At 43.0% G+C, this 11,436-nt stretch overlaps 1 protein-coding gene across 1 annotated transcript; it reads right to left on the bottom strand.

Annotated features, from left to right (window-relative positions):
- Positions 1-4,282: 4,282 nt before the first annotated feature.
- Positions 4,283-8,164, bottom strand: TRIL (TLR4 interactor with leucine rich repeats). Its single transcript, XM_075316681.1, has one exon. The coding sequence runs from the start codon at positions 7,767-7,769 to the stop codon at positions 5,160-5,162; it is 2,610 nt and encodes an 869-aa protein (XP_075172796.1). The 5' UTR covers positions 7,770-8,164; the 3' UTR covers positions 4,283-5,159.
- Positions 8,165-11,436: the final 3,272 nt, after the last annotated feature.

The raw sequence follows: 11,436 nt of genomic DNA, 5'->3' as shown, positions 1-11,436 counted from the left end.
ATGCCGAATTGCTCCAGAGTTCTTCGAGGCAAGCCAGAGGTCACTCTTTAATTCAAGTCTATAAGAGCCTTATTCTGGCTCTCATAGACTTGCACTGAGAACTTGTGACATAGTTTCCGACTTCTGGACAGTCAGAAGTTGTGGTCACAAGATGACGAGACCATACCAGAGTAGCATCAATAAAAGATAAAAATGCCAGAGGGTGAATAGAAGACCGGAGCAGGTATCTTAGTTTAAAAGAAACAAGCAGTGGAAAAAATAGACAAAACGCTGAAGTGGTGCTTTAAGGGAATGAAGATTTAGCGTATGTGCCAACGATCAGGACTTGCTGCGTCTTGGGTCCTAACCTGCGGGGCCGCGAGTCTCCTCCGCAGGAGACCGCAGCTGCTTGTGTCCATAATCAGGGTTCAGTGCGCTGCGGTCTCCTGCTTGTGTTCTCACTACGGAGGACACATGCGAATCCACAGCAAACAACTGACATACTACGGTCTGGAAAGACGCTCCGCAGGTCAGTGTTTACTGTACAACGCAGCGTTTTGGATGCAACTGAAGCATGCTGCGTCCAAAACGCTGCAAACACTGATCGTGGGCACGCACCCTTTGTGTCGTAATACACCATTTTGTGCCATAAAATCCCAGTGCTGTGTTGTCATAGTCAATTGAACCTTGCACCTTTATTAGCTTTCAGATGATAGCTCCCCACCAACCATACATAGGTCAGCCGATCGTACATTTCTTGCTATTAAAGGCCCAGTCACACACAACGACTTACCAACAATTCCGACAATGATTCCACCTGATAAGGATCGCTGGTAAGTCGCTGGGAGGTCGCTGGTGAGATGTCACACAGTCAGACCTTACCAATAATGCAGGAACGATACAGGCCACAGTAGCGACCTGCATAACGATCTCGGCAGTCACTGGGACCCTGTCACACAGCGTCAAGCACAGCAATGCATCCTGCCCAGCAGGACATCACCTTTGAAGAATATGGTTCAGACCATACGGCAACAACCGGCGACCTCACAGCAGGGGCCTGATCGCTGGTAGGTGTCACACATAACGAGATCGCTTACGGGATTGTTACTGCGTCACAGAAACTGTGACTCAGCAACAATCTTGTTGTGTGTGAAGGGGCCTTAAGAGTGGCATTAGCCTCTCTCCAACCACTCTGGTGTTGGCTTATCTCCCCTGAGACTGTAAGGGTAGGGTACTGAAATTCAATATGCCTAATTGTTTTCTGCATCCTCTTCCAAGCAAGATTTGAAAGGCCCACATGCACAAAATATGGCATGCTGGTCCTACCAAAACTGTTGGGTTTAGTAATCTTTGCTTTAATGTCTAATGACACCCTAAGGACTTATATAACAATCTTTTATAACTAGACAAACAAAAGAGTAGTGAGACCTTATAGCACTGATAATGGTTGATGCCACCATATCACCCATCCAGGGCATTACACTACTTTGTCACTGTCCCAGTGGACACACTTGCTGAAGCTATCACTTTATTCCTAATATTCTAGAACTCGTAGAGAGGACTCCTTCATCTGATATTCGTATAGTAGCAGCATTGGCTGCCTTTATGTTATGGATTCCCTTGGCTGCAAAAAGTATTTACATAGAATGCCAAGTTTGTAATGAACATTGCTAAATGATTTTAGTGAGAGCCGGTACAAACTGCAGGTGATGGAAGGAAGCATACAGGCTACAGGCAAGTGGCTGCAAAAGAAGACCCGTTCACATAGACTGGCTTGTGTTACACGCCTCAAACCCAAAATCTATTGCTACTGTTAGCAGCAACATTTAAGGCTGAGCTCACATGTCATGTAATCATCCATTAGAACGGATCATGCAGAGATCCATTGGCAAATTGATTTCTGCCGGATCTGATTTTTTGACATTAGAGTCTATGGTGAACAGATCTGTTAAGGCTAGTTTCACATATCCGGCTTTTCGCCGGTTTGACGGATGCGGTGCACGCCAGTACAGTGTATACAGTACAGTGGCAGCGCGGCAACTTCCGGGTCACATGCTCCGGTCACATGACAGCATGTGATCGGCGCTTGTTGCGCTGCCAGTGTACTGTATACACTGTACTGGCGTGCGCCGCATCCGCCAAACCGGCGAAAAGCCGGATGTGTGAAAACGGTCTAACTAATTGCTTTTTATCTCCCATTTGTAACCGATCCTGTAAGAAAAAAATGGATCTGTTATAAATGCAAGAAAAATGGATGACTAAATAGCAATCCGTTAACGGATCCGTTCTCCATAGACTCCAATGTTAAAAAAACTGATCCGGCAGAAATCATTTACTTAAAGGCAACCTGTCACCTGAAATTTCGCTATTAAATTATAAGAATCCCCTTCTGCAGCTCCTGGGCTGCATTCTAGAAAGGTTCATCTTCCTACTGGCCCCCCCTTTCAGACCTAAATAAACAGGTTCCCTTTAAAGGACAAAAGTTGTCTGCAGAACATTTTGGCTGACGGATCTCTGCAGGATTTGTTCTATCGGATGATTACAGGACGTGTAAACTCAGCCTCGCAGAGGTGTTACAGGTGTGAGCACTTTTAAATGTACGGCCAAGTGAGAGTACCACCATTTCAATTCATTCAATAGTTGAAAACTTCTTATGTCCAGAATAATCCCTTGTACCAAAGATATTACATATTGCCTCTAGTATCACTTATAGAATAGATTGGTTACATATAGATTTTATTTTTTATTTATTTATTTTTTTAACGGCTATGTTCCTCCATTGAGCTTTTGGTGAGTTTTTGATGTCGCAGAATTTCTGCTCTTATTCTTTAGATTAGGTTTCTTTTGTTTTTGTGCGAGCTTGGTTTACATGCGTTTTTCTATATTTTTTGTCTCTTATTGGTTTTTGATACGTCCTGGTTTTTGGCTTTGACAAAACTTTATTGATACAGTTAGGTGTGGATTACATAGTATTTTTTATGTGCTTCCTGACATAGTGAACGCACTAAAAATGCATGTGTGCTTTTTACCTGTGGATGTTCATCTAATGCAAGTCTATGGGGAGAACAGGCATACAAAGCTCAGCCTACCCGTAAGATATTGACATGCTGCGGATTTCAAAAACACACAGCAGTTGAATTTATGCAAAAAGCACAGCGGACAGGACATTTCTATAAATCCCATTTACTTTGAGAAAACCGTAAGGCCTTGTGCGCACGCTGCCTTTTTGACGCATTTTTGGTGCAGTTTGATGTCCACATCTGCATGTCTCCCCTTCCCCAACAAAGTCTATAAGAACTCAGAAATGCTGTGCGCACGTTGCGTCGTTTCCTTGCACTTTTGAGTGCAGCATATCAATTCTTTGTGTGTTTTTTTTTAATGCATTTTCTGGCACAAGGTATGCTTTTCAGCCAGAGGACGTGTTTTACGGGGAAGGCACAAAACTGCAGCGTGCGCACAAGACCTGAAACGCTGCGTTTTTGACTCAGCGAAAATACAGTCAGAAACTCACCAAAAGTTCATAGTGGAAAGTGGCCCATGAGAAGCAATCATAAGAGAATAACCTATTGTTTAAATTACGTTTCGTGTGTTACTATTTTTTTTTTTTTTTTTTTAGTAGGCAATATTTTCTTTTTCATATCACCAGCTTGATAAAAAAAAAAAAATTAATAGTATTACAATTTTCACAATGGCCAGTTTTGCTATTTTAGACTCACACTTGCTGTCCTCTCATGTAGAGTTTTCAGCAAGGCTCCTTATCATCAGAGACAGGATTACAGTGACAGGTGACACCTCTGTACACAGTTGATCCACCAAGCACGATAGGTGATGTCACAGCTGACCCTGCCCTCTGCTTTCACAGTGACAATTGCACATGCTCATTAGATGCTTCAACCTGAGTATATTCATTGCAGCTAAAGTGCATGTGCAGACAGGAACTTAAAGTCTAAAAAAAAAAAAGTGGACAGTGTGAAAACTGCAAGATTTCGAACTTATCTTTAATGCAGATTGTGATATGAAAAAAAAAAAAAAGTTGTCAATATGTAAAAACAAAACACAATGCAAAAATCTGGCTTAAAACAATAGGCAGCTTTCTGACGATAGCTTCACTTTAACCCTAATTAAAAAAAAACATTACAAAGCAACATAGAATTTTACTTCCAGTTTTCATTTTGTGGTATGGGAGATAATTGTGCCACCAGGCGCATATATATATATATATATATATATATATATATATATATATATATATATATATATACACACACACACACACACACACACACACACTATTGTAACACAAAATACAGATATCACAGAGTTTTATCCACTCAGAGAGGACCTGCAAACTGCATCAAAAACTGCAGGTGTGATTCCAGCCTGATGTCATTGATGATAATACTGGCCACATATCAACCTATAACCAGGAAAACAACATATTGTAAGTATTATACATATATTTCAAACTTTAAAGAAAAATCACATTACTTTAAGAGGCAATAACATAAGCAAATGCAACCCAAACTAACACCCACTTAGATTGGGTATATTTGCCTTTCAATGTTTCGGGTGGTTAAAGGGAATCTGTCACCAGGTTTTTGCCACCTAATTTGAGAGCAGCATAATGTAGGAGCAGAGATGCTGATGTCAGCTATGTGTTACTTACTGGGCCACTTACTGTAGTTTTCATAAAAATCACTGTTTAATCAGCAGATTATCATTAGCATGCTGCCAGGTTGTCGAGCATATTCATGAGCTCTGTATAACTGCTAGATCAGCAGCAGAGAAAACATTGATTTTAATCAAACAGCTGTTAGTGACACATCGCTGGAATCAGGGTCTCTGTCTCTGCATTATGCTGCTCTCAGATGGGAGTGCAAAAATCTGATGACAGATTCCCTTTAAGATTATGTTGTCATGAGATTTTTAATGAGAAATTTGACATTGCCCTCTTGCTGTTATATCTTTACTCTATCAGCAAGAGGACAGTGTCACATTTAATAAAAGGGAGCTCACAGCAACTGATATATCTATTATTAACGTATTATGGTTTTCATATAGCTGGAGGCTTATTACATATTATAAATAGGGGTTAATTCCTGCAGCTTGGGAAGGAGTAAGAACAGTCCAATTGCGATAGATTCACAAACCATATGTATTTGCCCTTCAGTCATGGCTGCTCAATCTGGGAACCTCTGGAGAAGATCATCTCGGTGCAGATTTCCGCCCTCTCTGAAACGGTCACAGCCAGGAAACTCAATAAGGTCTGCTTCTCCCAGAGCACACACTGTCGTGCGCGGCCGATGGGACTGAAAACCTGAGAAATCAGTGGAAACACCAGTACCCACAGACCTGTAGGGCCGACGTGTGGAGTACATTTGACGTACATGGACTGGGGCTCGTCTACGACACCACTTCTTGCGCGCTTTCCTGGAACCCCAGATAATGAACCCTAGCAAAAGCAGCAATGCATTGAGGGCTAGCAGGCCCAAGGCTAACATTTGGTAATTAATTACAGGGTGCTCCTCTTCTGAAGGTGAGGTCACAAGCCCCACGCAATGTTCCCTAGGGGCCACAGGACAGGCACGACCATTGATGATACTCTCCACACACACCAAATATGGAGTATCTCCTGTGAGCTCTAGTAAAGTTAAAGATTCTGCATGGCCACGAGGATACACAAAACGCTGAAAACGGCCACTCTGCCCAAAACGCTCATACAGCACCCTGAATAAGACATGCCCATGGGTGTGAGCAACCGAAGTCTGCCAGCGTACACGTGCGGTGGTGCTTCCTACAGATTCTACCGAGAGATTCAGTAGATGCAGTTTGTTAAATTCACATGGGTCAGAGAGGCCTAAGGGGGCAACTTGTTGTAATGTTTCACTGTGATGAACAGAACCCAAGGATGTCTGCAAGGAGTCATGCTGGCTTTGATGCAAGGTCTCTGCTGCGGCCATGTCCTTTCTTAATTCAGGACCCAAATCACCATCGTGTGACATTTCAAATGGCGACACCAAGGTACCAGTGACCTCAGGTTCAGAAGACGGCTGCTTGGTCTCATGGGGCAGTTTGGTCACAGCTGTAGACGTAGTATGAGGCAAATTGTAGGATGTTGACATTTGAGCCCCAGCTTGCTTGAGATGTAACAGTGTTAATGGCTCAGTTGCAGTCCGCACTGTATCTGCACTTTGCTTTTCAGCATCTCCGTTCTGTTTTATTCCATGAGGATTCCTGGATCCAGTTGGCGTCTTTATATTTTGCTTTTTATCGGTTTGTGGTCCCTTTTGACGTCCAGCACCACCTAACCTTTTCTTATTCAGAGGTTTCTTTGTGCTTGGCATCTTTTGCACCGATTCCGGGGTTAGGAGTAAAGTAGGACCTCCTGATGCAAGTGTTGATTTAGGAGCTAATAAATGAAGTTGAGGAACAGTTTTCATTGTCTGGTCTGTAGGCTCAATATTAGTATCACTCATCCCCTTGTTTAAAGAATGATGTAAAACTAAACCATCATCTTGTATGGTAGTTATCAGTTCCGGAGTTGAGGTGCTGAGCGTGCAGCTTCCTACTGCCTGTAAATAGGCATCATCAAGGTAGTCCAAATATTTCCCTGCAACTTCCCGAGGCTCTCTGCACTGTACAAACACAGTCAGCATGCGGCTGCGTGAATGCAGGGTCCCCAGAATCCAGTGCTTAAGCCCCAATAGGTGACAGTTACAGTTCCAATGATTTCCATCCAGCTGTAACCGGTAAAGGGCCAAATTTCCAGAAAAAATATCCCCAGGGAGGAAGTTCAACATATTGTGCTGCAAATCTAGCACCCTTAGCCGGGTTATTCCATTAAAAGTTCCAGGTTGCAATTTTGACAGGGCATTGCAGCTCAGGTTCAGCACTTCCAAACTGTGCAGTGATGCCAGGAGGCCTTCGGGGAGCTTGGCCAACGAGTTTCCATCCAGTTGCAGCTCTTGCAGCATCCCCAGCCCTTGAAGAGCCTTACTATGAAGTGTAGAAATCCTGTTTGAGCTGAGAATGAGCTTGGAAAGCCTTTGTAGTCCATTGAAAACACCTGGTCCCAGTTGTTGTAGATTATTTCCAGCCATGGTTAGTGTGCTTAAAGAGCGCAATGGTAAGAATATAGGAAATCGCAAGGAATTCAAGGGGTTTCCTGACAGGCTCAAAAAACGCAATTTGACAAGACCTACAAAGGCATTTTTACTGATATTGGTAATTTTGTTGTTTTCCAGATGCAAGTAAAGCAGATTCGAGAGACCCAAGAAAGGAGAGCCATGAAGTATCTGGATGTTATTACTGTCTAGCCTCAACTTAATAAGGGACACCAAGTTAGCAAGACTGGATCGACTGATATTGTGAAGTTTGTTGCCATTCACATTAAGGACCTTAAGTTTTTTAAGAGGCATGAAAGCATTAGTAGTAAGGGTAGAAAGCCAGTTATTGCCAAGGTACAGTTCTTCCAGGTGAGTGAGCTGCTCGAATGCCTTGGGATGAATGAACTGTATTTGATTGTACTGCAGGTCAAGCCTTTGTAAATTAGAATAATTCGAAAAGTCTAAGGCACTTATGTTGGTGATAAAGTTTCCTCCTAAGCTGTAGGTTTTAGTGGCAGCTGGGCTTACAAAGTGGCTGGATTTTGGAACTGAAAATAGCCCCCTGTTGGAGCATAGTATATGTTGTGAATGTTGACAATCGCATGGTTCTGGACACTTCTCCACACTCCAACCAATAGTGGAAGTCACCAATATCAACAGCATCAAAAAGATCGTCTTCTCCATCTCACCTGGGTCTTGGTATAGGTCAACTCTGTACTAAGCATCTCCTCCCAGCATTCAGGCTTATAAATCCCCTTCCAGAACCGGAGACATTGGGCTGAAGGTTCGTACAGGAGCTCCAGTTTCTTAGCATCTTGTTAACTCTTACATTACTGATTGTTGCAATTTCAAATGTAGCAAATCAAACTGAATAAAGTCATTTGGAGCTTCAACACTCACTGTGCAATGCAGAACTCCTGAGCCTGGGAGATCCAGCGGCTGATGTCCACCCTCACCAGATGTAGCTGTACAGTAGAGACGATCTGCAGCTCATCAGCAGTCACTCATAGATCCATGGTAACCTGAAGATTTACAGTTGGTTTAGAAGTCATCCCAAGTTTGCACAGCTTGCTCTTAAAGTTCAGTGAAGGAGCCAGGTGTCCATGCCACAACCTAACCTCTTCTGCAGCCTGAAGACATCCAAGATGCAGCAACTCTTGTGCAGGAGAGAAGTTTTGTGCATTGTAGGAGGAGGAAATACGCGCTTCCCACACTGGCTCCCTGGAGATGGCTAGCAAGGAAAGAGGATCCTAGTGAGGCAGCTCCGAGCTGTGGTGGGAGGAGGAAACATCCAGCACATGTGAGATAGACCGAGAGAGCACTCACTGACTAAGGGGGAACAAAGGGGGAGCCTGAGCCAAAGCCTCTCAGTCTGAACAGCTTCCCCCCCAACAATCCTGCAGCTATTGTACTGCTACATATTGATTTCATTAACATATTTCCATACAGTGAATACTACCTACAGTGAACGAGCAAGCTTCTGTCCTCCATTCAGTACTGATCAGTTAGGGGGGTAGATTGTCAGTATGCCATAGAACTGCAAATACCATGTGCTACTGTAGTTATAACGATATGGGGTGTGTGTGTGTGTATATAATATATTTTTATATATATATAATATATATTATATACACACACACACAGTATATCACAATAGTGAGTACATCCCTCAAATTTCTGTAAATATTCTATTATACATGTGTGTGTGTGTGTGTATATATATACACATTATATATATATAATATATATATATATATATAATTATACAGGCGTTTTATTCTCAGTAGTTATTCTAAAATCATTTACAGGACCATTTACAGTGTTCTTTGCTAAAGAATGTTAACATATCCGTAAAAAAAAAAAGACAGCACAAGGATGGTCCATGTGCCATCCGTTTTTTTTCTCTCGCACCTATAGACTTACATGGGGAGTCTCATCCGATAAACGAGTAAAACCACAGCAGGCTGCGATTTTTTTTCCTCAGTGTGATTTGAGCTGAGGAAAAATTTGCAGATCTGGTCTGGCTTATTAAAGGGAACCTGCCAGCAGATTTGGTGACTATAAGCTGCGGCCACAACCAGTGGGCTCTTATAGCATTCTAACATGTTGTATATAAGAGCCCAGGCCACTGTCTAGAATGTAAAAATCACTTTATAATACTTAACTAAACAGTCACTACGGTGGACTTGGGCGTCTCCGTTCTCCAGTGCCGGCGCCTCCTCTTTTGGCTATCTTCGTCCTCCCTCTTAAGCCTGTGTGCATGACTCATCCTATGTCATACACACTCGCCGATCCACACTCGCAGGACCTCAATGCCAGTGAGTTTGGATGACGTAGGACGCGTCATGCACCCAGGCTTCAGAATAAGGACGACATTAATGGCTGAAAGAGGAGGCGCCGGCACCGAAGACGCCCATATGACCCAACTCTACATCAGCGACCGTTTAGGTAAGTATTATAAAATGATTTTTACATTCTACACAGCAGCCTGGGCTCTTATATACAGGATTCTAACATGCTGTATATAAGAGCCCACTGGTGGTGGCTTCAGCTTATAGTCACCAAATCAGGTGACAGGTTCCCTTTAACTAACATTGGTCCAAGTGCAATGTGAGATTTTCTCACATTGCACTCATCCGATTCATACACTAGTATAACTCGAGTCTAAGACCGGCGTCACACTAGGCTATGGCATCGGATACGAGAGCATCAAATGTGATATGCTACTGACCCTCGGCTCTTGCTCTGCTGAGAGAGTGAGTCAAGTATTATTATGTTGCGATCCGATCTTGCGATTGGATCACAGCTGCGTAAGACAGGGAGAGAGTGATCTCTCCATCTTTTCCATTGTCAGCCTGTGCGTATATCACACTGCACTCAGGTGACATCCAAGTGCAGTGCGATGTTTCATTCGCACCCATAGACTTGGGTGCAAGTGAGCAGAGACTCCCATACTGTGATTTTTTTTTCTCAGTCTGATTAGGGCTGGGGAAAAACTTGCAGATCTGAGCTGCCTAGCTGGTTAACATTAGGCTGAGTGCAATGTGACATTTTCTCACGTTGTACTCGTGCGAGTCATACACCAGTGTGACGCTGGCCTAATGTATACAGCAACATTAGGGTACTTTCACGCTGGAGTATAAAAGATCAGTCCCATTCTCATCCAGAAAAGTTGGATTAGTGAAATCTGTTTGCTATTCCATATGTCACAAGTCCTATACGATTGTGTGATTTTTCTCTCACCTAGCATCCATATGACATGTTTTTTTTTTCTAATCAGCCATTATTCTGCAGTCATTTACAGGACCATTTACAGTATTCTATGCTACAGCATGGTAATGTATCCATAAACATCGCCCACCACACGGAAGCTGCAATTTTTTCCTCAGTCCGATTTGAGTTGAGATAAAACTCTCAGATCTGTTCCGCCTCATTGAATAACGTGGGTCCAAGAGCAATGCAAATATTTTCTCACATTGTCCGCTTTATACGTCAGTGTGAGGGTACCCTAAGAGCACCACTCTAGTGAGAGTTTTGTTTTGTTTTTATTTCCCCACTGGAGTGGGGCATTACATTTAAGTTCCCTCACCCCTCCGGTTGGTCTTCTGTGATTTGTGACCTGCCGGCAGTTCAAGTGTTTAATGGAGCGTGGCAGCAGAGGTCACAACCCAATACAACTCTATGAGAGCCTCGCTCTGACCTCGTTCTTGCTCTCAGAGAGCTTGTGACATTATCTCTGACTTCCAGCCAGTCAGAATTTACGATTACAAGGTGGCTAAAAAACAAATGAAGCTGCTGGAAGGTGAGTATATGACAGAGGACTTACATTTAAAGCGCCACCTAGAGCTGAAAAAAACAAAAACAAAAAAAAAAAACAACAAAACGCTGGAGTCGTGTCCTATACCCCCGGTGGCTTCAACTTTTTTTCGGCGTCGCTCTGGTCCCATGGTACCATCTTGTGCCTGTAAATTCTGACTGGCTGAAAATCATAAGTTATGTCACAAGAAGTGCTCAATACAAGTTTATGAGAGCAAAAACGAGGTCAAAACAAGGCTCTGATAGATTTGTATTGAGTTATAATGACCTCCAGCCTGCTCCATGAAACACTGGATCTGCCAGCAGGTCACAAATCGCCAGAAGACCAACCGGAGTGGCAGCGATAGAAGATGAAGCCGCAGGAGGATGAGAATGAGACAGGGATCAGGGGACGTAGATTTAAAGCACCACACAAGCTGTGAAATGAAATTTAAAAAAAAAAAAAAAAACGCACGCTGGAGTGGTGCTTGAAGGCTGTGTACACATGTTGCGTTTTTTATACTTTTTTTTTTTTCCAGTGCAGATTTGTCACAAA

Source organism: Anomaloglossus baeobatrachus, chromosome 6 (assembly GCF_048569485.1).
Source record: "Anomaloglossus baeobatrachus isolate aAnoBae1 chromosome 6, aAnoBae1.hap1, whole genome shotgun sequence".
NCBI classification, from domain to species: domain Eukaryota; kingdom Metazoa; phylum Chordata; class Amphibia; order Anura; family Aromobatidae; genus Anomaloglossus; species Anomaloglossus baeobatrachus.
Note: the sequence above shows the minus strand (reverse complement) of the source record. Positions and strands in the feature narration are given on the sequence as shown.

Excerpts from the sequence above, each read along its gene's own strand:
- TRIL (XM_075316681.1), bottom strand. The coding sequence starts at position 7,769 with ATGGAGAAGACGATCTTTTTGATGCTGTTGATATTGGTGACTTCCACT.